This window comes from Rhinolophus ferrumequinum, chromosome X (assembly GCF_004115265.2).
Source record: "Rhinolophus ferrumequinum isolate MPI-CBG mRhiFer1 chromosome X, mRhiFer1_v1.p, whole genome shotgun sequence".
Classification (NCBI taxonomy): domain Eukaryota; kingdom Metazoa; phylum Chordata; class Mammalia; order Chiroptera; family Rhinolophidae; genus Rhinolophus; species Rhinolophus ferrumequinum.
The window spans coordinates 92,220,891-92,247,070 of NC_046284.1; the positions used below are offsets into that span (position 1 = coordinate 92,220,891).

General features: G+C 36.7%; 2 protein-coding genes across 15 annotated transcripts in view; one reads left to right on the forward strand and one right to left on the reverse strand.

Moving 5' to 3' along the window:
- Positions 1-26,180, forward strand: part of CASK (calcium/calmodulin dependent serine protein kinase) — a 392,568-nt gene that overhangs the window by 192,528 nt on the left and 173,860 nt on the right. For all 14 annotated transcript variants that reach the window (XM_033104288.1, XM_033104205.1, XM_033104214.1 and 11 more), the window contains exon 5: positions 2,782-2,854. In XM_033104288.1, coding sequence (XP_032960179.1) covers positions 2,782-2,854 — 73 coding nt within the window. The remainder of the gene's footprint in view (positions 1-2,781; positions 2,855-26,180) is intronic.
- GPR82 (G protein-coupled receptor 82) lies at positions 17,226-18,623 on the reverse strand. The gene is made up of 2 exons (XM_033104364.1): positions 18,556-18,623; positions 17,226-18,415 (listed from the first exon to the last, which is right to left on the reverse strand). Exon 2 carries the CDS (start codon positions 18,379-18,381, stop codon positions 17,371-17,373), a length of 1,011 nt encoding a protein of 336 aa, XP_032960255.1. The 5' UTR covers positions 18,382-18,415; positions 18,556-18,623; the 3' UTR covers positions 17,226-17,370.

Below are 26,180 nucleotides of genomic sequence, written 5' to 3' on the forward strand. Positions count from 1 at the left end.
CCAATTAGTGATTACCTCTGTTCTTTCAAGGGTGATAAGTTGTGGAGTGAGCTAACAAACAGGATCAAGTTATCAAATCTAAGTCTCACAAATCAGAGAGATATTCTTACCTAGTACCAAGCTTTACTGAATAATTACAAGGATACAGGCAATCAAAAGGCTCAGCTGAAGCAGAAAGAGGTCTGGGCCTACAAGGGCAGCTTGCCGCATCATTCCTTCCCACATCAGAAATGCACCTGTGGCCCAAAATAGGTGAGGTCTCTAGATGAGGACACACAGAGGGGAGCATTTCAGTTATGAAACCTCTCCATTGTATACCGAGCAAGTTGTGGAGCTTACATGACATCCTCCACAAGGCCATCCATGCCTCAAAGATCCTGGGTTCTGTTTATCACAGGTAATCCTTAGCCAGGAACATTCTGTTAAGGGCATTTCAGAGGTAAGGTCTCTTCTGCCTAGCAAAGAGCTTTAATCATTTTACCCAGGGTTGACAAAGAAAGTATATTGAGTCACCTCCCTTCTTTTCTTCCACCACCCCTGAGCTGCCTCCTTACAAAGGAAGTGAGTGGATTGCTTGCCAGGTCTTTCCTTCCACAGAGTTTTCATCATTCCTGATCCTTAGGGAAGATGGATACAAAAATATATTGCTAATCCTCCTCTGGGTGGATTTTGGTGCTCTCATTATTCTGCTTGTTTGCACACTATTCATGTGCAGCGCCTCCAAGGGTCATGACTGGCAGGGTGGAGAAAGATCAGTTTAAATTGGTTATATCTGGGGAGAAAACAATTGTACCCCCCCACACACACACACACCCCAGAAATTCTGATATGTATGTATATTTGGATCATATAATTGAATACTCTGATATTCAGATTTTAAAATGCTCATTCAGTGAGTAGTTTTTTAATGAGGCTTTGAGACAGGAATTTTCTTTAGGCTAAAGATATAAGCAGCCATCTTAGTACCATGTATCCAAAGTAGTTCATACTGAAGGTGTAAGCTGTGCATACATTTCTTAGTTTAATCTTACCTACTACAGTGTTCACATCTAGGTGCACACATAGATTGTTCCTAAATCTTCGACTAAGTGTAACAATAATAATAAAATTGTAATAGTAATGACTTAACTTTTATAACATGGTTTAGAGTGTACAAAGCACTTTCACATTTGTTGTTTCTGACATTTCAGGAGGTCACAGATCCTCCAAAGATTTACATGAAGCAGGAAAGGGCCACACCAGCAAGTTAAGAACCCCTAATTCAAACAGAAACTTAATTACAGGCTTCAGTGGCCCACTGTGACCACAACCCCTTCTTTGTGCATTTGCAAAGTAAGAAAAATGGAACATCTACATCTAAGGGCTGCGTGAGCCTAGCTCTCTGTTGAGAGAGCCCAGTTGTGAGGAGACAATAAGTACAGGAACAAAGTCTGGGTTTGTTTGTTTGTTTGTTTGTTTGTTTGTTTGTTTGTTTTTCTACCTTTTAAAAATGGAAACTTCTGGTCAATAGTAATACATGAAATAATGTACATGGTAATTAGAGGGACATTCATATTGAGTTTGGTTAGATAGTAACATACCAAAGAGGGAATTTGATGGAAATGTCTTTTAATTGTAAAGCAGGAATGGGGAAATTTTTTTCTTTTGTCTTGAGTCACAAGCACAAGCACAAGGCCATTTATAGGTACTATTAAATCATTTTGTTTTTATTTTAAAGTGTGTGGTACATAAGATCTGGAAAGACAAAACAAAATTCAATAAATACTATGCAATAAATAATGTTAAGTATATTGCATTTCTATGTCATAGATGGTTGGTGAAAGAAAAGGGGGAAATGAGAAAGGAAGAGGGATAATAGGAAAAAAGAGAAAGATGTGAAGGCAGTAAAATGCAGAGGAAGAAGGCAGTACAATGGCAGAAACAACAAATGTGAATTTGTTGCATTTCGTCTTTGATTTGGAAGATGAAAAAAGTCACTCAGAAAGAAATAGCGGGATTACAGAAGAAGAATTTTAGAGTTGAGGGAAGATAGTCAAAGTAAGTTCTGAAGAAATGCTAAATAAACTACTCTTGTCACACCCTGATGCTAGTGGACCCACATTTTAAAGATTGTTCTTCAAAATGCTAACTCTTGCTGGACCCAGTGGGAAGCCTCAATGGACCCTTGCGGGCCACGTGAGGAATCTGATTTCCTAGAATTTAGGCCCAGTACAAAGTCTGCTTTGTTCAGGGATGTCCCAACTAAAACCTGATTATGTTGCAAAAAAGAAATTGTAGGCAGAGGGGGTTCTCCCCTCTTGTTCCTCCTTAGAGCTAAATAAACATCAGGCAGAGAGCCAGCCTCTGCTGGCAGATAAAGCGATAGCCAGAAACCTTGGTGTATCTCTGACCACTGTTCACTTAATAGCAGTCCAGCATAACTACATAAGTGTTATTAACTGAGTGTCAGAGAATTGGGTTTTTTCATGTTTTAAGCTTGAATTTTTAGTTTGCAGAGCTATGTTTCTTATAAACTGTGTGAAATTCTTTTGACTTATAGATACCTTAGAAAGATTTCTTCCTGAAGCTCATGAACATATGAGTCTGCCAACTTTTCATTCTTAAGCCTCACATTCCACCTATCTTGTCTACTCAAATGAAAAGTGTCCACGGCAGCGAATGTGAAGATAGGAGTTACAAATCATCAATTATATACAAAGTAGCTATTATATTCAACTGTGTAGTAAGTTTGAAAAATAAAAGTTTTTTTTACAGCTTTAGATTTCTTTTGTTTTTCAACAGTCATTACATGAGACAGATACTGGAAGCTCTACGCTATTGTCATGATAATAACATAATTCACAGGGATGTGAAGGTAAGTCATTTTTATCACTAACTTCAACAGTTGAAACTTATTTATGATATTAATCAAAATTTTTTCTTTAATCTTAGGGAGAGCATCTTAAATTTTACTTACAAATAAAATTTTATATAACTGCTTTATATTTGGGGAGTCACTGTACTAATTCTTAAAGCAGCACTTTTATAATTTCAGTTTCCTTATTTTTATTAAAATATACATGCATTCTAAAATTCTGTTATTCTTCTTTTGACGTGTGTTGTGTGAGAGAGAACAATGAAAAATCCAACAAATAGGAAAAACCAAATAATATCCTGTGCTAAGTTAATTGGGGGGGTGGTGAGAATTTGGCTTATATAGTAAAAGTTCATCATACATTTATATTTTTGTAATGTTGCAATGTAGAATAGTTAGCGTTTTATTTTTTTGCAAATAGTTTTTAAAAATAGTCTGAAATCATAATTATAGGTGTAATATAAAATATACCCTTAGAAATAGGAATATTACCATTATTCAGTCTTTCTTCCTGTTTGATCCCAGTATTAAGTCCATGAGAACTGTCAGTCCCTGACTCCTAACAGTGTCAGGCAAAACATGGAGACATGCAAGAAAAGAAACCAGTGGGTCTTCTTGCTGATCCCCAGCCCCTTCCAAGGCCTCGAATCACTAAGAGCCCCTGAGGTCTCTCTGGCCCTGTTATCCCCTTTCACACTCTGATATTTTGTCACTGGCCTCTCTCACCTGCAGCATCCACAGACATGGTGCTCTCCTTCCCTCAAGACATATTATCAAAGGCCTGGCTTTTTCTATGTATTTTAATGGTTAAGAAAATCAAGTAGAGTTTAGTTAAATTCTCTGTAATGTTTGGGAAATTTTAACTGACATTCTTATGGTTAAAAGCTGAGGAAAAGTGCGAGCAATTCCAAGACAGTCTAGTGACAAGTTATAATAGCAAATGAAAAAAATCCAATGAGAAATGTACAAAATACACATTAGTGTAAAATTAGTAGTAAAATATCTTATTCATGCTTTTCAAATGTGATGATAGGAAAATAATGCTATTGTTATCAACAGTCAACACTGAACAACCCAACGGATACCTAGCACTTTTATTTAAACAGTGTTCTTCAGTTATGCAAACGAAGAGAATAAGAAGTGTGAAAAGATGAAAGGGGGGAATTGCCAATGATAGTAGCATGTTATTCTTTTGCATTAAATTAATATAAGAAAGTGCATATGGACAGAGTAAAATACATTTCCTTATATATTTTACAAACTCTATACAAGACAAAACTACCATTTGAAAACTTAAAATGGGTAAAACAGATTCTCCGTTCATGTAATAGCATTGTGTTCAAAACTTTTAGCCTTTGCTCAAGAGTCCATTTTATTTTGAATCTGTTCTTGAAAGTTAATTATATCAATAGCATATAATAAATAATGATTGACAATATATTCTATTGTAATTCTTTCAATAATATATTCAGCTTTTGAATAGCTAGGCTGTTTGATATGACAATCCAAAGCCAAATAAAATCCCAAAGTAGCTATATTTGACTTCACCTTCTTATATATCTTCTGATTGATTTGTTAAAATATTTGAGTGCCTACTTCATGTAGAATACTGTGCTTGGAGCCCTAAGGCTATTATGGTCTCAGTAGGGAGATATGAGGTAGTGTATCTGTTAACTACTGCTTCGGATCAACACACCCCAAAATTCAGTGACTTCAAACAACCATCACCATTTATTTGCTCACAATTACGCAGTTTGGGCAGAGCTTGATACGGCCTGCTCAGTTCTGTTTCACAGGCTGTTGGCTGAAGTGACATGGCTAGTATCCATGAAGGCTCCATTCATTTTTCTGATATCTCAGCTGAAGTGACTAGAACAGCTGGGAGCTAGCTGGGGCCTTTTCATAATCTTTCATTCATGGTCTCTCTCTCTCTCTTTATTTCTCCCTTACTTTTCTCCCTCTCTTCCCCTCTCCTCCTCCTGCCTCTCCCTTCCTCCCCCTCCCTCTGTCTTTCTCTCTCCCTGTCTCAAGCCCTTTCTCTCTCTCTCTCTCTCTCTCTCTCTCTCTCTCTCTCTCTCTCTCTTTCTCTCTCTCTCTCTCTCCCTATCTTTCTCTCACTGTTTCTGCCCCTCCCTGTTTCTGTCCTGTCTCTTGTCTCTCTCTTTCTCCAAAAGAGCAAAAATGAAAGTTTCCAGATCTCTTGAAGCATAGGCTTGGATTGGTACTGTGTCCTGTGCATTCTCTTAGTCAAAAGGTCACAAGCCTAGCCTAGACGCAAGAGGAGAAAAAATAGATCGCACCTTTGGTTACAGGAGCAGCATATGTACACAGGGATGGTAAAATTTGGTTGTGACCACCATCACAGGCAAAACGAATAATTATTGTCCAAAGCGGAAGGTGGGAAATATCATTAAAAGACAAAGTCGGGGAAACTTCATGGAGGAGGCCATGTTTGAGCCTGGTCTCAAGTCATGTGGGAGTTACATGGAGACAAGAGGACATTTCAAGCAAAAGGAACAGTGTGTGCAAAGGCTCAAGATCAGTTTTGCATTGGATTTTATTCAATTAGCTTATTATCTCTAAGGCACATGCCAAATAATTTTGAGGAAGCACCCAGAAACATGCTGAGGAAGGGGAGAGAGAAATAATTCTCAAACTACAAATTAATACAGAGAAACCACTAGAAAAGGCGTTATTGTTCCTTTGTTCAAGTGGACTCAACACAGAGCACACATTAATGAGATTCTTTACATTTTGGTACCTGAAATTTATGCTTTTTGCATGGATAGGTGGAATACTCACATTTAGCTACTTGGTAATTTTTAATTTAGGAGTATTTTTCTTAAGACATTCATCCAAACAATATGTATTTGTTACCCACCTTGGCTGTTCATCTTCTTGAAGGAAAGAATTCAATCAAGACACAGAATTTTGTACAGCATGAACAGTAGGAGTTGATTAGTAAAAGAAAGTACACTTCCAGACTTGGAGTGGGGTGACCCAGGAGAGGGAAGCAGCCCTGCCTTACATGGAATGAAGGCTTTTATTGCCTCCCCCCTCTCCCTTTTCTTATCTCTCTCTCCCTGAGGTGCCTGGTCCTCTGGCATTTAGCAATGCATTTCTTTGATTTGGGGGCATGAGTAAATATATCCCTTTGATTCAAGAGCCGGGTAAACACATTTGCTTAATTTTGGGGAATATGTAAACACATCCCTTAGAGGTCTGTGAAGAACCTGGAATCCTGTTGGGCTAGTGAGGTATTGGTGACTAACAGGATGTGTTGATAAGCAGGATGTCCTCTCTTCTAATGCATTTCTTTGTTTTAGGGGCTTGGGTAAACACATCCCCTTGATTTGAGGGGATTATATAAACACATCCCTTAGAGGTGTGTGAAAGAAAATCTGGAATCCTGTTGGGCTAGTGAAGTTTTGGTGACAAACAGGATGGGTTCCCCCTTCTCTGACTTTCAACAACACATCTCTTTGGTTTAGAAGTATGTGTAAGACTGGAGTCCTGCTGGGCAGCTGCCAGGCATCTTGACCCACGTAGGAGCTGCAGCAAGGGGCTTTCTAATGGGGCTAAATTTCTCCTCCTGCTCATTTCTATCCATCTACCCTACCATATTGACTGCCTACTGTGTGTAAGACACTATTCTAGGAACTGGAGCTATATCAGTGAACAAAACAGATAAAATCACTGCCCCCTTGAGCTGACTTGTGTAGTTCAGGGAAACAGACACTAATCAATGAGCATAAATAAATCAACTATATAGTAGGTTAGAGGGTGAAAAGGACTGCAGAAAAAAATAGAGTGGTCAAAGGAATAGGGACTGCAAGAGAAGGGGGGGTTGCAATTTTAAATAGGGTGATCAAAGCAGGCCACATTGTGAAGATGACATCTGAGTAAGAACTTGAAGGAAAAGAGAGAGTGCACTAACTGATACAAAAGGAAGAGTGTTCTGGCTAAAAGGAACAGCCAGTGTAGAAGTGCTAAGGCAGGAACATAACTGGCTTGTGGGGTTAGGGACGCCGACCCCACCCACCCACCCCCAGCACAGTCAAATATCCTAGTATAACTTTACAGTCGGCCCTTCACAGGTGAGGATTCAACCAATCATGGATTAAAAACAGTATTTTCAATCTGCAGTTGGGAAACTCCAGTCGGGAAAGTGAAAATACTGTTTTCGATCCGCGGTTGGTTGAATCTGCAGATGCGAAACCCGTGAATATGGAAGGGCCCACTGTATTTATTGAAAAGGTTTTCTATGTAAATGGACTCACGCAGTTCAAACCCATGTTGTTCAAAGGTCAAGTGTAAATTGTTTTGTTGGTAATACACTGAATAGGGGCTCAAGGGCAGATGCAGGAAAACAAGAGATGGAACAGAGTGGTAGCAGTGGAGGTGGCAAAAAAGTAGATTCCGGATATATTTTGAAGGTTGTATCAACAGGATTTGCTAATATAATTTTGGTAACTTAGTTAACCCAAAGTAGTTTCATTCAGGACCTTGTTATAGGGCATTTTCAATGTAGTGGTCATTATAAAACTTTAATAACAATACATTTCACGTGACTAATAATTTAAAATTTCACTTGAGGTGTTGTTAATATCTCTGCTAATAAAGCAGCCTGTTAGCTTTTCTTCACATTCAGATATGTAGTCAATGACTTGAATGTAAGTAGGTTTTGGTTTCTGTAGTTAAAGTATTTTTTGTCAAATTTTCTTCCATTATACTTAGTACAGAAGATAGAAAAGCATTGCAATGTTTCATTCCTTTTAGGAAAAAAGTAGATTATTTGATTACCTGTTCCATCTAGCCAAGAATATTCTCACATTTTCTCCCTCCCTCCTCTTCCTCTCCCTCCCTCCCCCGCTCTCTCTCATAATTCTTGGCATTGATCCAAAAGCATTAGGTTTCCCAAAGGTCCTAGCATTATATTGATTAATAATCCTTTTTTCTTTATTTAGTAGGCATTTCTTTTTGAAATCATCATAATTGAGTCTAAAATCCTTTTGTTTATATCAAGTTAGATTTGAGTATATGATGCCACATAACCTGTAATGGAACGGCTTGCTTTGAAGAAGCAGTTTCACATGAAATTGAAAAAAAAAGCAAATAGTAATTGTGTAATCATTTGAAATTTGGGGAAGTGTGTTATCATAGTACAGGGTCTCCCAACAGCTAATGATATTTTAGGCTTGAGTACTTTGTTGTGGGAGGCTGTCCTTTGTATTTTTGCCTCTACCTAGTCTGTACCCACTAGATGCCAATAGCATTTCCCCCCAATTGTGGCAATCAGAAATGTCTCCAGACATTGACAAATGGCCCCTGGGGCACAAAAATCGCCCATGGTTAAGACCCATTGTCATAATACAATGTTATCTTTCTCATGCTTTGCCTCCCTACTGGCATTCATTAAGGCATGCATGCAAATTCCTATTTTTCCTGTCACCTTCTTTCCTTTTTAGTATATGTGCTGCTGAAGCGAGCACACCTTCTTCCCTTTTATTCCTCTTTTTCTTGTGAAAGGATGTGAAAACTTTCATTATATTTCAGTATTTTTCTCTTTTTTTCCTCTCATCTCTTAAAGTAAAAAGTACTTTAGAAAGAAATAGTACAGTTGTCAAGATAAATGCAACTCCTGGCTCCTTGCCTGCCTCATTGGCTCTGTTAAGCACTGAGAGTTGGTGGAGTTCTCTTGTGTCTCCTAACTCCTGGAGACAGCTTCATAATGCGTCACCTAGGTGTAGACAGACAAGCAATCCTTAGACCTTTCTGTGCCTCTGACCTATGGATGTACAATTTTAATAACTGAAGTTGAAGTTAAGCAGCTTCTCTGCAAACTGCTACACACAGTCACTTTCTATTCTGAGTGGGGCCTGTGTCCAGGAGGTTTGGGGGCTCAGTTTTTAGTTCTCAGAACTGGGCAAAAACCCTAGTCACACAGACACTCAGCCAGAAGTTTCCACCCAGTGTTTCTGTGTGCGCTTCCTTTAAATGGTTTTCCTCACTAACCCGTGAACACGCCTGGCTGCTCTTTGGTCCCTTTCTGATCTCAGTTCTTCTTTCACCTGCTTCATACCAGACTCGATTATAAACAGGCTTTCATCATCATACTAGTTGCCGTGGTATTGTGGATTTCTTAAGTATTTCTTCCTCTATTGCTCTTGGTTGATGATGTTTCTTTTACATTTCTTACCACAGCTCCTAAAAGTCCCTGGTGTATAAAGATATTGAAATTCTCATTAAACTGAAAATGTATTTTGTTCTTTATGATAAGAAGCGTACTGGTTAATCTGCATTACCTTTGTAAGGTTGTTGAGCATAATGTGCATGTTCAATTTGAATGTGGGGTTGTAATAATTGTACTTAGAAAAATCTCATGAATTATGAGATCATCCTAATTTTATCTTATATTTCTAACTGCTGTGCTTCTCTTCTCCCGCCCCACCCTGCAAAAAAAAGAAAACTCCTTGATTTCAAAAGAAAAAGGAGTTGCTTAGTAGACGTGAATCCTTTCACTGCTCCTCTCCTTCTTAGCCAGGGATAGCAAGATACAGCCAAAGCGATTTTTTTCTGTCAGGTGTAAGACCTTTCTAGCTGTAGTAACTCTTCCCACTGATGTCAATTCAATTGGAATTTGGGGGCCGTCAGAGGAAGGTCCATGACATTAGGCTGAACAATTGAAATGCTTGGCAAATGACCAGTGTTGCTCTGTGCTCCCTCCCTTTGTGGTTTGCCAAGCAAGATTTCCTTTCAGCTTGTCTTCCCACATCTTTTCATAACAACTCCACCCTACACACTGCAAGAAGGTCAGGGATAGGCTACAGGAGTCCTTACCAAACCAGAACAGAATTGACATCCTCCTCTTCTACCCAGGGAGTAGAAACTCACTTCCAGGTTGAGTAGCCTATCCTTAATGCTTTATGTTCCTAATTAATAGTTTGAATGCTGCCTTAATGAGAGGTATGTATATGGAAAGGATAAAAGCGGAAATGAACATTTGTCATGCCTGGTTTAAGATATAATCTCGTTATGGTAGGGGGTTGGCGGCAGGGTCAAAAAGGTGAAGGGATTAAGAAGTACAAATTGGTAATTACAAAAAAATAGTCATGGGGTTGCAAAGTAAAGCATAGGGAATATAGTCAATAATATTGTAATAATTATGTATAGTGTCAGGTGGGTACTAGACTAGTCAGGGGGATCACTTCTTAAATTATATGGATGTCTAACCACTATGTTGTACACCTGAAATTAATATAAAATAATAATGAATGTCAACTATAACTGAAAAATGTAAAGGTGGGGGAAAGTGAAGGGCAATAAGTGATCCAAATTGCCAGATATAAAACAAATAAATCACGAGAATGTCATGTACACCCTGGGGAATACAGTCGATAATATTGTGATGGCATAGTATGGTGTCAGATGGTTGCTGGACTTATCATGGTAATCACTTCTTTAGGTATATAAATCTTGAATAACTATGGTAAACCCCTGAAACTAATATAATATTGTATGTTAGCTATATTTTTAATAAAAACTTAAATATTCAAAAACAAACACAAAAAAATTTTTATTGTGATATAATTTGCATACCATACAATTAAACTATTTAAAGCATATATTTCAATGGCTTTTTAGTATATTCACAGATATGTGCAATCATCATAACAGTCAATTTCAAAACATTACATCACCTCAGAGAAACCCAATACTGTTGAGCTATAGTTCACCCCTCACCATTCACCCCTTTATTGCCCTTCCTGCTCAGCCCTAAGTAACCACTAATCTACTTTTTGTCTCTATAGATTTTTCCTATTCTGGGCACTTCATGTAAATGGAATAATATAAATATGTGGTCTTTTGTGTAGCTTCTTTGACTTAGCGTAATATTTGCAAGCTGCCCATGTTATAGCATGTGTCAGTACTTCATTCCTTTTTGTGGCCAATTAATATTCCATTGTATGGATAGAACACATTTTGTTCATCCATTCATCAGTTAATGGACATTTGGATTGTGTCCACCTTTTGGCTATTGTGAATAATGATGTAATAAACATCCATGTAAATAAGCAGCTCTATATAAGTTTTTGTGTAGACAAATGTTTTCATTCATCTTGGGCAAATGCTTAGGAGTAGAATTGCTGGGTCATATGTTAACTCAGGGGTTAATCATTTGAGGAACTGCCAGAAATGTTTTTGAACATGGCTGCACCACTTTACATTTCTACCAGCTATGTATATCCTCATCATCACTTGCTATTACTTGACTTTTTAATCTATCCATCCTAATGAGTATGAAGAAACATCTCATTATGGTTTTGATTTGCATATTGTGCATCTTTTCAGCTGCTTATTGGCCATTTGTATGTCTTCTTTGGAGAAATAGCTATTCAGGTCCTCTGCCCATTTTTAAACTGGGTTGTCTTTTTATTACTGAGTTATACCAGTTCTTTATGTATTCTAAATACAAGTACTTTATGTAATATATGATTTGAAAATATTACCTCCCATGCTATGGGCTGTCTTTTCATTTTATTGAGAATGTCCTTTGAAACACAAAAGTTTTTCATTTTGATGAAGCCCAGTTTATCTATTCTTTCTTTTTTGCTCATGCTTTTGGTGTCATATCTAAGAAGCCATTGCCAAAACTGAGGTCATAAATATTTGCCCTTGTGTTTTCTAAGAGTGTTATAGCTTTGGTTTAATTTAGTTTAATTCTTTGGTCTATTTTGAGTTAATTTTTGTATGTGGTGTGAGGTAAGGATCCAACTTCATTCTTTTGCATGTGACAATACAGTTGTCCCAGCACCATTTGTTGAAAAGACTATTCTTTACCCATTGAATAGTCTTGGCACCTTTGTCAAAAATAAGTTTACTATAGACACATGAATTTATTTCTGGACTCTCAATTCTATTCCACTGATTTATACTTTTATTCTTATGCCCATACCACACAGTCTTCATTACTGTTGTTTTGTAGTAAGTGTTAAATCAGGAATGTGAGTCTTCAAACTTTACTTCTCTTCTTCAAATTCTTTTGGCCATTCTGAGCCCCTTGAAATTTCATATGAATTTTTAAATCATCTTGGCAATTTCTCCAAAGAAGTCATCTTGGATTTTGATAGGGATTGCATTGAATCTGTAGATCATTTGGGGGAATATGCCATCTTAACAATACTAAATCTTATAATCTATGAAGATGGGATATCTTTCCATTTATTTAGATATTCTTTAATTTCTTTCAACCATGTTTTGTAGGTTTCAGAGTATAATTTTCTGTTTTTGTTAAATTTATTCCTAAATATTTTATTCTTTTTGATGCTATTGTCAGTGAAATACTTCAAATATTTCCATTTCTGTTTATTGCTAATATAAAGAAAAGCTATTTTGTTGTTGCTTATTTATCTAGCATCCAGCCACCTTAGCTTTTTTTGTCTTTATTGAATTACTTGAATTTTCTAAATACGTAATTATATAACCTGCAAAACAAAGAGAATTTCATCATTTCCTTTCATGTATTTAAATTGTCTGTTTGTTCATTTTTCTTTCCAATTGCATTAGCTAGAGCAGTGTTGAATAACAGTGATGAAAAGAGGCACCCTCCCTTGGTCATTATTTAATGACACTGGCTTTAGAATTTCTGTTTGCTGTTTAGTTTGAGTGAAAGGGAAGTGTAGTACTTACAAAGTGTGTATTCTGGAGTCAGACAGTGTAAGTCTGAATCATAAGTTATTTACTAGATTTGTAACCTTAAAGAACTTCCCTAACCTTTCTGTTCCTTAGCTGTAAAGTGAGCGTAAGAACAACACTGACTTACAGGGTTGTTGTAATGATTACATTATTCCCCCGTCTTCTGACTTTCAGGGTGGCAGAGGAGAAGTCTGATTTTAGTCTAGATTCTCTTAGTAAGTTAGCTTGTTTTTCCTCTGTCTGGAATTTTGAAAGCTTTAAAAAAGTTTTCCCTGGAATTTAGGAATTTTGCCAGGCTAATCCTGCCTGAAACTTAGTGTGCCCTTTCGATCTGAAAATGTTTGAGATTCTACTGGGGGGAAAGAAAGTCGATGACCTCAGACTCCTGTACTTGGCCATGATGTCATTCATATATGAGTGCCAATTTTTTTTGAATTCTAGGCAATGACAATATCAATTATTGACAATAATGTGAAACAACGGGAACTTTATGCTGACAGGAGTCAAAATTGCCAAAGCCTCTTTTCATATTTATGGAATAGAGTTAAAGAAATGAACACCTGTGACCCACAAATCCACTCCAGGGTGTATATCTCAGAGGGTTCTGGCCCATGAGCACCAGAAGACTGGCCTTGTACAAGCAGCACTGTTACGATAGCAAAAAAACGAAAATTGGAAACCACCCAAATTTCACCAGCAGAAGAATGAATCCATAAATTGTGTTTTATTCATGACAATGCTACACAGCAGTGAAAAAGAAGGAACTGTAGTATGTGCAGTCTGGACAATCTTGAGAACATCACATTGAGGGGAAAAAGGCAGAGGACAGAAGGATATACACAAAATCACTCAATTGCATGAGGTTTGAAAACATGCATGTCATGTTTAGGGCCACAAGCATGTAGTACAACAATAAAGAACAGCAAGAGAATGATAAATGAACAAAAATTAAGGGGTGTGACTGCCTACCGTGTTTCCCCAAAAATAAGACCTAGCCGGACAATCAGCTCTAATGTGTCTTTTGGAGCAAAAATTAATATAAAACCCGGTCTCATATTGTATTATATAAGACCCAGTATTCTATTCTATTCTATTCTATTCTATTCTATTCTATTCTATTCTATTCTATTCTATTCTATATTAAAGACCCAGTCTTATATTATAGTAAAATAAGATTGGGTCTTATATTAATTTTTGCTCAAAAAGACGCATTAGAGCTGATTGTCTGGCTCAGTCTTATTTTCAGGGAAACACGGTATGAGGGAGGGCGGGCCAGGGATGGGACCTGGGAGGGTTTGTAGAGGGCTTCAAAGTTGACGTACGAGGTCTGACAACTAAGTTCACGAATTTGTTGCAACAGTGTTGCTAACCTTTTTTTGATATCAGAGGGATTATTCATTATGAATTTGTACCAACTGGACAAACAGTTAACCAAGTTTACTATTTGGAAGTGCTGAAAAGTCTGCATGAAGAAGTTAAGATGACCTGAACTTATCGCCAACAATTCATGGCTCTTGCATCATGACAATGCACCAGCTCACACAGCATTGTCTGTGAGGGAGTTTTTAGCCAGCAAACAAATAACTGTATTGGAACACCCTCCCTCCTCACCTGATCTGGCCCCCAATGACTTCTTTCTTTACCCGAAGATAAAGGAAATATTGAAAGGAATACAGTTTGATGACATTCAGGACATTAAGGGTAGTACGATGACAGCTCTGCTGGCCATTCCAGAAAAAGAGTTCCAGAATTGCTTTGAAGGGTGGACTAGGCACTGGCGTCAGTGCATAGCTTCCCAAGGGGAGTACTTCGAAGGTGACCGTAGTGATATTCAGGTATGTAGCACTTTTCTAGGATGAGTTCGTGAACTTAATTGTCCTACCACGTATGTCCTGTTTCTTAAGCTAGGTGGTGGGCACACGAGAGTTCCTATATAGTTCCTCTTTATACCTTATGCATTTTCACAAATACTCTTGTTAGTCTCACTATTAAACTAAGGAAAGAGGGTCTACTGTGAAAGGAGGTAGAGAAAGGAGGCAGTAACTGGAGGGGCATGTGGGCTCAGGGTGATGGCGTATGCAAGGTGGGAGTGGTACAAGTGGTCCACCTAGGTGCACTGTTTGTAGAGAATTTAAAACATAATAAAACCAACTAAAAGTAAGAAAAGAAGAAGAAGGAGAAGAAGGAGAGGGACAGGAGGAGGAGGAGGAGGAGGAGAAAGGGAAGGAGGAGGAGGAGAAATAATCTTGTTGCCTTAAATAAAAATTTGGGGTTTCTGAAACTGTGTTTGACTATAACTCACAAACACATTAAAAACACTGCTTTTCTGAAATCCACACTTTAAAGTTAGGGTAAATTTGGAAAGTGATATTTCATATAAAATATTTAAATGACATTAAACATCAAAAAATTCAACATGATTTACAATCACCTGTTCAGGAAAGCATCTGTGGTGTAAAGCTAAAGATGGTAAGTTTAATAAGCTCAGTACAGAGAATTAAAATGCAAGTTTTTTGTCAGAATGAGTAACTTAAAGAGAAATTGCATAACTATTTCTTTTCTAAATGCAGGAAACTGACAATGTCTTTATTATTTAAAAGTAGTAGCAATGTAAAGTGATTTTTTTAACTAATAATCTTTAGAAGTTTATACATATGTGTATATATATATATATACACATATGTATATATATATAATCCTAAATGCAGTGAGATTTAATGCAATATAGCTTACGTTAAATGAAAACTACTGATCATCTTCTCAGCTCCTCTTAGTCTAATGAATTTTGGTTTTAAAACTTGTATAAGAATAAAAGCACTGGTAAAACTACTGGTATAACTGATGTCTCAGGAACTCTCCTGGTCAACTTTGAGTTATTCTGTGATTATCATGTCTATGAAATTACAAGATTGGACACCTCTGTTTACAGCCAGCGCTCAGGGAGTCACCTGGAGTTGCCGGGTCTGCCTTTGTTTCAGCAAGTCAATCAGCCAGAAATCAGATTGCTACCATAAAAGAATAGGTGTACATTGTAAACATTTGAAGCCAGCATGTGTTTTTTTCAGACTTTTCTCTGAACATTTTCTTCTCTCAGTTAAGCATTGAAGTAAAAAATAGAAAACTGTTTGTTTTCTATTCTTTTTAAATTAAAATTATGCAGATGTGTTGGGAAAACCTCTAGTGATTTTAAACACATGGCTCTTGGGGAATCTGTACAGTGAATTGTTTCTACATTTTTAATTCAAGAACAAAACATGCTCTGAGATTAAAGGCTTGGAAGTAAGCACTGTGTGAACTTACTTGAAACTTCTTTTTGAGCACTGAAGAAATTACCATGTAGAGAATAAATGAGTTTTTAAGTGGTCTCTAACCAAGTAGCAGGTTACAGTTAATGTTTATTCAACTTCAGTTTTATTCAACTGTTTTTGTTTGGTTCTTATCTGAGCAGAGAATGCAAATACCGTGGGAGTAGAAATGGAAAACAGACTGTAGCTCCAAAGGTGCTCATGGTCTTTTTGGGAAGATAAAACACACATTTTGTTTAATTATAATGTATACAATTCAGAATATAGTCACCATCATTTGTCTTACTCACAAGATTACATAGAAGAAAGAAGTGATCATTAAGAAATGCTTACTTTTTATATATTTACTTAGGTATTAGGGAAAATCTGGGTAACTTACTTAACTACGCACTTCAGTTTTTCATCACTAAATTGGCATACTTTAGGGTGGTGATGATTAAAATAATACAGGTAAAGCATGTAAGTAGAGTGCCTGGCACATAGCAAGTGCTTAGTAAATGATAGCTACTCATAATAATAACATGATCTGATTTAATAACAGTACCTATGAATTATGTAGTGTTTTTCCATTCTACAAAGGAAGAAATTAACACTTAAAGAGGGTGAGTTGCCCATGATTGTCCGGCTAAATAAGAAGTGGAGCTGGATTGAATCAAGGGATTCTAATAATAACTCCAGAGACCAGTCTCTCAACAATGATACTTTTAAACTGCCTTATCATTCATTCGTTTATTTCACAAAAATTAATTGAACATATGTACATGCCAGGTACTGTTTGTCATTAATAACATTATTTATATTGAAAGCAGAGGAAAATATACAAAATGTGATGGATTTTGGCATGTAATGACATTGTATTAGCTTTTTACTTTGACAAAGCCTAATCCAAATATTTAAGCATATTTATAAATAACATCTGCTTAATAAATGCTAAAATCAATGAATATTGCTTCTCCTAGTAACATGAGCCAGATACTACCAAATAAATTATTTATAAAACCTTGGATTTTTACACTGTGTTATTCATACATTTAGATAGGACTTAAGTGAAGAAATTTCTTATTCGCTTTTTTCTTTTTCTTATTTTTAAAGTTATCAACAAAACACTATCCATAGGTGAGCTCTTGTGTTCTAACTACTACACAGCAGAAAAGTCATAAACCATTTGTTTCTTTATCCTCAGTCATGAAATATTGTGTTCTGAATAGAAGCATCCACAGTTGAGTTTAAATAAGAAATGGTCAGTTGGTTTCATATGCAGTGAAATCCTTTTAATATGCTTGGCTTTTTCCTCTGAAAGTCTCTGCCATCTCAACTTTCAGTATAGGTGGAACTGTAAAGTGAGTTTTATGATTATTTATTTATTTATCTATTTATTTATTTATTTTTAAAAACCAAAGAGGTTTTCTGGGTGCCTATTATCAACCAAGCTATGATCTGTTGATCATGTAGGTTAGTGTCCCCAATAAAGTCATATGAATACTTTTCTATTTGGTGGTGTTTTCCATTCAGAAGTCAACCATAGGGTTGTATATGTGGTGAATCAGATTTTGAAAAGAGATTATATAGTGTCTTCTTGAACGTTTTATCTAAGAAAAGAAATATAATGGGGTCTGTGCTACTTCTGGCTGATGCAAGACAGGTGAGGATGTTTTTTATTTCGATTAAATAATTCAGTTGCTTGCAATCCTGTCTTTGGTGTAGAACATAAAAAATCGGTTTAAAAATGCTATATGGAAGGAAGCAAACTATTAGTAGAATCTGAATGACCAAAAGATGCCTTTTCACAGAACTGTAAGTCAAATCTTTCTCCATAATGGATGTACAGGTCCTTATTTTTCTCAGATGGCTGACAAAAGAGTAGTATGATGTTAGTACGACCAGAAATGAAAATCCAATAAATGTGGTTCCAATGAGACCTGCAATCTGAGAGATCATGGCTCCTAGTTCCATCTTCCGGTTATAACACAGGATCTCTTCTCCTTCCGTGGCCTCAACAACTGAGTAGTATATAATAACTGGAATAATTACTCCTAGTACAACTCCCCATATGTAAACACATAGTTTTCTAGCAAAGTTGGGCTGGCGGAATTTTTTCAGTAAATGGCCATAAAATATTTTCTCGTACCACGAAGTGGTCTCTTGTGTGGAATCCTTTTTCATTAAGGTAGCATAGCGGCTTATGGCAATCCAACTTAGAATTAAGAGGCTGACAAACATACTTATATGCATGGATAGAGTTCCCAAAAAATTGACCACTCTGCATTGTGTCGATCGATATTCCCATTGAAAACCTTTCAGGAAATAGACACCCATGAAAGGCATAGCACTGCACACAAGTAAGTTTGCAGTCACAAGATGTGCTAGGTAGATGTGAGTTGAAGTTTTCTTACCTATTTTTGTTAAAAATACCCATTGAGAGAGAGAATTTCCGAAGAGACCAATGACACAAAGGAAGATGTAAATGATTGGTAAAGCCATGGAAGAGATCATGGATGGTTGAATACATGTTGAGTTGTTATTCATTTATATCAGATTTTCTTGAATTTTGTCACAGGAGCTAGAACAGAATTACAGATATTTAATATTAAAATTATAGATGGTATTTAAGCTGAATGGTGTGTTGTTGTTTTTTAGGCATTGAATGAAATAAAATAGGAACATAAATGTGTTGGATGGAAAGTATAGATGCCGTCTCACCTTTTCTAATCACGATTGTCCGGTTGAAATAAAAGCAAAAAGTTGATTATCGTGGATAGTACCTTTGTCTAAAAAACAAAATTTGATACAAACAGTTAAATGCCTGAGATTTCTCAGTTTATGCTAGAGGAATTTATAGTTCTTATATAGATTGTAAAACAATTAGTAAATGACAATTGACTTTTGCCTAGAAAGGAAATTTTTTCAAAAATAAGGCACATGTAAGCAGTACATACTGGCCAAAGGAAAGTGTTGCAAAAACATTTTGTGGCCTCATTAATAGAGAGAAGACTGATTTTTTATTATCACCTTAATTGTACATAAATGCTTTTCAAAATGGTGTCTTTTCATGGGTAGGTTAAAGCATTTCTCCATAATCTAATACTATTAGAAGAGTGTCTCTTCATATTTCAGAAGTAAACTTAATTCGGGGGCGACTGGTTAGCTCAGTTGGTTAGAGCGCAGTGCTCTTAGCAGGGTTGCCGGTTTGATCCCCACATAAGCCACTGTGAGCTGCGCCCTCCACAGCTAGATTGAAACAACTACTTGACTTGGAGCTGATGGGTCCTGGAAAAACACACTTAAAATAAATAAAAGTTTAAAAAAAAGAAGAAGAAGTAAACTTAATTCTACACAAACAAATACTCAGGCAAGATCCTGAATTGAACAGAATGAAAGTGTAGTAACCAAGTATAAACAACAAAATCCCAGGGTCTTTCCCAAAGGGCATCAGTAATTTCATATTGCAATTATTTAATGCTAAACTATCATATTTCAATGAAAAGTTTACTTTAAAATTCTACGTCAAACTGTAGTTGCTGTGCTTGTTGGTTAGAGCGCCTTCATGTGTCTTTTTGTGTAATTGAGTATCTTGCTTTTTCAGAGAATATGTTTTTTAGAAGCTATTTTAATCACAGCATAAATGCAGGTGTGGTTTTTGCTTTTTTATGTCTTATTTTTAAATCTTTCTTCAAAGGGTACACATGAAGTGTTGGAGAGTCACATAAAAACTCCTTTTCCTTCTTACTGTTCTCATTTCCTCATTTCTTTCAGGTGGGAATAATAAAAGTTATTGGATTCTGGTCAAATAAGAAGCATGAGCTCTATTCAGAATGTGCCACACTCTGTGTTTTTCACTGTAGCTTTCTAGGTACCGCATTCTTCACTCTTTTATAATCTAGAGTGGGGATTCTCAGTCTTATTTTTTAAATCATATTCTGTCTTTTGATAAACACAAAATTTTTACCATAAACTGCCTTCTGAAATTCTTATATGCCCCCAGCTCTTCAGGGCTATTTCGCTCTCTACCCCTCCTCAGAATCATGGTTATATTTTTGCATCTTGGGTTATAGAAATAGTGTATTTGAAAAAAAAATCCCTATTGTATATTTGAAATAATTTTTTAAACCAAACAATACCCACCCAAAGACTTGAAAGTTTGAGGGCTGTGCGTGTCTCTAGGTTCAAATACCAAGACTCTTAGTGTCTACCAGTGTCTTTATCATTTTATTTTATTTCTTTGTAATTTTTATTGAGAAAATAGTCCAAATGCTTCACAGTGAGTGTATCTGAATCCACCGTCTGGCAAATTGGAATTTGGTTGTAGATAGTGTATATCCAGTTGTAAATGTATAAAAACCTAATCTATAACTTGACTGATTTTTAAATCAGTCAGCTAAAAAGTGATATTAGCCAGTTTATTTCTTAAGAAAAATTTACCTGGTCAAAGTAGACTTTTATTTTCCATAATGAATAGAGCTTCCTTTTATGATGATATTAAAGAAAATACTAGCCCTGCCTTATGTAGATAATACACTGCATACTAAAATCTGTGAAGGTGATCATGCTTCTGTATTAATAGATAATATTCCTTTCCTTAACTAGACCACCTCATACAGCAGCTCGTATCTCATATTACTCATTACCATTGCCTTGCTTTTCTCTTTCACACTAGCAAATGCTTCAGAACAGAAGGGAGGTAAAAAGACTTTCACAGATTCTACCATTATCAGACAGATGACACTGAGACTCGATAGGAGCTTCACTATAACACAAACAGCTAGCTCACATCTTTAGCTTCCCAAACATCAAACTTGTGTCTCCTATGTACCTCTCCTTTAAAAATAAACTTTAAATGATCAAACCACTAGATAATTCTTTTCTAAAATTTGAAAAATACTGTAAAGCTTAAGAAATCAAATAAAAATCACAAGCTACATATGCAGAATTGCTCTCCAGAAAATGTCTACAAGTCTGCATTTTCCTCAGCAGAGTGTCTGTCTTGAGTCACTCATGCACACATTGTGTCTCTGAAAATCTGACAAATGAGAATAGTTCTACAACTTTAACTTCAGTTGATAACTTCAGTTGATAATTATCTACATAATTAGTATGCTGATTTTCTTAATGATCAAAATTTAAACATGTTAGTTCTGTTAGAATTATACACAGTTCAATTTTAAGCTAATAGTAAGTGATCAGTCTTACCTGTACAAGTAGTTTATGCCAATCAAGGCCTGGCTGTTCAGGCCAGTGATGCTAAACTTCAGACTGAAAATTCTCTTCCAGTATCCTTCAGTGTTTGTCAGTGTGAACAGATTCTTGCATGACACCAACGACAGTGGTTTTAAAAAAAAAAAAAGGAAATTAAACAGTATGAAGAAACTCAATAGTTATGGTAAATGTATCATTGCCTCCTCAAAACAACTCATTTCTCTATTTCTGTCGTGGGAGGAAGTTGGTTGACCATATATATACTTCCTTGTGATTATTTCATGACCCAGTTACACCTCAGTTAGCTTTATTAGCATGCTTGACTGAAGTTAAGTTTAGAGGTTTAATCCCCGTGGCTAGTTTTATAAACACAGTGATAGAGGGATCCACTCTGTATTGACCCAATAAAATGTTGGTAAAAACTTGTCTGTAAAGTCATTTGTGGATGGCTTACTCGCAATGCAACTTTATCAAGAATAAAGAGAAACAAAACTCAAAGTTTTCTTACCTACAGCAGCTTACTGGAATCAAATACCATAGAGCTAGAATAGAACTTCATGATCACATATGGGTATAAACCCTTTGTTTTAAGGACAAAGAAGTGAAGCCCAGTGCAGCACACTGTAAGTACAGACTGCACCCAGGGGTTTGGGTCCCAACTTGGTTACTAAGAACTAACCAATCCTACTTCGAATTGCCCTGTGCTGCCTCCATTCAGATTTAACGTTGGTTTAGAGCGTTTCATAATGGATTTGGGGAATCCTGGAAAGTACTAGAATCTGAAGACCAAATATGCTTCCGATAAAATGAATAGTTATGATACAATGAACTATGAAACCAGTTTTACATATAGAATTGTTTAACGAGTCTGAACTAGTCACTAAATGAAAGTCAAGTGTATGCAGCTGGGGAGCCAGACCTGCGTCATACACTACCCTTTCTTGGAAGTTAAACCAGTGGGAGTCTGAGAATGGGAACAGAAATCTAATCTCATCAAATCTGAGTTATCAGTAAATCTTCATTTAAAATTAATACAAGTACTTTGCCATTTCCCAGTGCTTACCTTATTTCATGTTTATTGCATAAATTCTCCCTAATGTCTGCTAATATTTGTCTGTAAAACAAAATTGAGAACTACCTTAGTGTCTGGATTTTGTTCTGCTTCTGCTCATCTTTGCCATGCTTGCCATCATTTAATTAAGAACAGCAATTCACCCAGATTATATGGCCACAATGGCAGAGTAATTTGGCCTCTGGAATTTGTATCATTTTCACTTCAACAATTTTTCATGTAGGAAGGAATTACTTAGAACAAAAAAAAAAACAGTTTGAAGTAATTTAGAGAAGAAAGAAAAGAATGCCGTTTATAAGTGATTGAAAGATGATTTTAATATTACCTTTTTAAGGCTTAAGCACCTTTGGTCCAAAAAAAAGAATGTCCTTGTTCTCCACAACTTTTCCTCCATAGTCCCCAAACTCACTAAATGATACCATCACTTCTTTAGTTATTCAAGCCAAAAACTTAGGAATTATCCTTGGTTCCATTCTTTCCTTCACATTTCACATCCAATCGCTGCTACTGCAGTTTCTACCACGACCACTGCTGATAAGGAGACATTTGGTCCTATCCAAACATCCATCCATGAGCATATTTGGTCCATGCCAAATGGTACTTGATATTTGGTCCTGTCAAAAATGTCCATACTTAGGAAACATCCCTGGATTCAAACAGCCTATAATGTTTATTTATACTTTGGGTTTATAGAATGAATACATTAAAAAATACTATCATGTTTTATTGGTCCAATAATTTATTGCAAGTAATAACCCTTCTAGCCTCAGCAGCCTAGCTGGTCTTGGCACATAGGGTTAGGTAGATGGATTGGTGTGAACCAAATATCTCTGTTTTGGACAGGACCAAATGTCATGCAAGGCTACCACAACCAGTGTTAGCCGCATTTAATGAAAGCTTATTATGTGTCAGGCATCCTGCTGTGTGCTTTACATGCATGTCTTATTTAATCTTCACAATACCCTGTGAAATAAATGCTATAAAATAAATATCTTCATTTTAAAGGTGGGGAAAACTGAACCTCAGAAAGGTCAGATAAGTTGCCCAAGGTCACACAGCCTTCTGTCCTCACAGCATGGTGGCAGGTTCCCTCCATAGCAAGTGATTCAAGAGAACAAGGCCATATAGCTGCAGTGCCTCTTTAAAAAATATATAGCCTCTGAAGTCAACACTGTCACCTTTGCAGTATTCTGTTGGTCACACAGAGCCAGCATGGGAGGGGTAGATATCAGGAGGTGATGAGCGTTGGTAGCCATCTTGGAAGCTGGTTACCACAGATGTCAACCATTGAACTGAGAAAGAGTTGGAAGTGCTGCTTAAAATGATTGTCAGACAACTGATAGTTTATCAGGCAAGAATACCTGAATAAGTGTAATTTTTGCCATTTCTTCCCCTATTTTGACTTTTAGTGCTTTCTATTTTTCTTAAGCAGTACAATTCATTTAACAAATATTTATTGGAGTTTCTACTATGTTTCTAGTGGTGTGTGGTAGTCACAGAAGAAGTATATTAGCCACAAGCTAACTTAGGGTCTCTGGATATTTGAGAGATTCCATAAGCAAGCCAAGAATTCAGTTTAATATATGATGTGTGGTACAGACTTTAAATGCTCTTTGAGTTAGAAAAGGCTGAAAACAGTAAATCAGAAGGAACTGGAAGAAAAGAGAAGAGAACTCATGGTGAGCAACAATTCTGTGCTGGTCCTGGGCAAGGCTTTTTACACATAAGAACCCTAGTGATGGGTAGTGGTGGTCCCATTTTACTTATGAGGAAACTAAGTCTCAAGGAAGTTAAATAGCATGCTCATGGTAACATAACTAGTAAGTTAACTTTAAAGCACATGTCATTTTTTTCAACCTCACCCTCTGCCTTAGAAAACAGAAATTATTGGTTTTTCTCAAGAGTCAATAAGGGTACCTTATGATACTTAATGATAAGTAAACTGGGATCAAGTTTTGAATTATTTTAACTTAATCAGACAGGGTTTCCTGATCGAGGCTCTCAAGTAGCAGGATTGACTGGAAGAAATCAAGCCCAATTTTTTCCTGTCTTTGAAAACTTTGGACTTCGTTAAGCTAATATTTATCCCATCGGTATCAGTATAAATTCTTTATGATTTAAGTGATTTGGGCTTCTTTGATTGAAATATAATGAAATTTTTATTTATCTTTTTCTAAGATACTAGGAAATATTGTTGAAATTGGTACAAAAGCTTAAATGTCAGAGAATACTAGATTAACATAAATATAACTTGTCAGGCAAATTTTTCAAGAATAGCAACTTTTCTGTAAAAGTGGCTCTTTGGATTTTTCTCATTCGAGTCACCAATAGTTTTCTTTGATTCTCATTCATCTTTCCCATCCTTCTCTTCAAAGTTCTGCTTTTGTTGTCCAAGTCCAAATGCTCTTGCCTAACAGTTCTAATTATTTCCTATAATATCTGTCAAATACTGATCTCCTAAGTGTTCTCCTCTGACCCTTACGATTTACTCCTTGAGGTGTTAAGAGTAGTTGCCCAAAATATAAGTCCTGCCTTGTGCTAAGTTTCCTGCTTTTGAGATAATTGTGTGAATATCAACTTTGTTTTTTACTCCAGCCCCAGAATTCCTTTGGAGTGGTTCAGTAAGAATGGTTCAAAGGGCAGGCATGTGGTAATTTTTTTTGACACTCCATGGTTAGCTGTATACAGCAGGGGTGCATGAGAGCTTTTCTAAGTCACATGGATTACTGGGGTTAGGATTAGCGTCCCTTATTGACTTCCCTCAGAGCCAGAACCTAGAGGACACAGGACAGCTCAGTTATACCTGAACCTTTGTGCTTCAACTAAACAGTTATTTTAGGCTATCCAAGCTAGTAACTAAACTGGCTACAGTTGGACTTTTAAGTACTGTTTCTGACCAATCATGAGCTCAGGGCACTGGGAGGCTGGTGTGCAGGAAGGGAAGACATACCTTCTGTAGTCCACACTAGAACAGCACATTCAAAAGATAATTATTTCTCCACAGGGCAGAGGTTGGGTGGGAAGGTACAGTGGAAGACTTTATCCAGTTCAGTGTGTACCCAAGCCATTGGTGGTTTTTAGGAGGATTGAAGTACAGACCTGGTACTTGAAGTTGTGCTTTGTTCAAGGTTCGCTGAGCCCCCTGCTCTCTTCAGGATGTGGTGTCGGGCCTCAGTCCTATCTTCAGTAGTACTGCTCTCAGGCCCTAACCACCTACTGTGAGCAGCTGTAATCATGGCCCTACCACCCATACTCAGGGTGTGAAGAACCACCTCTACTTGCTCCTAAGAGTGGGTTTCTCAGCAAACCACAGAAGTATTTCCCTCAAGAACTATTAAAAACAGCAGAAATTACAGTCCAAAGTTTGGAAATTTATAGTACAGAAAAATGATTAGCTTTGTTTAAAAAAGGTCTAATGACAAAACATAAATGGACCTGCTAATCAGAGTTTCACCATACTTCGCCTTTGGCTTTTGTCTTTTCATACAGGCTTAAATGCACTGGATAGACATTGTCTTCTAGAAATGCACACCACAGAAACACTGTAGCAGTGGCAGTGGCAGTCATAAGAATTGGAATGACCTCAGAGGTGGCAGTTGGAAAATAGATGGGAAATTAGCACGCTTAGGGAAGGGAAGAAACTTTAGCATTGGGTTAGATGAGGCAAAAAAAAATTTTTGAGGACAGCCAAGTTTTGAATTTCAACATCCTTGAGTCAGTCAGTTTTGTTCATATTGTGCTTCAGAACCTACCATTCTTTTTTCTTTTTTTTTTTACAGGTTCTTAGAAAAGCCAGAAGTAGATAAAGCAATAAAGCATTTGAGCATAGAATTCTAAAAATAATTTAGGCCATCATATCACCATAGGTACAAACCACATACACCTATACCTTTGGAAACAACCGCTTGAATTGCAATGGGGTTTAGAGAATTTAAAAGGCATTGTATATACCTGGCCATTACCAATCACTTCTTTTGCATTTCTAGATAACATTGTCTTGAGGTTAAGTCCCCTGTTCCATGTCACTTCCTGTCCTGCAAAAGACAAAAAGAGAGATGGC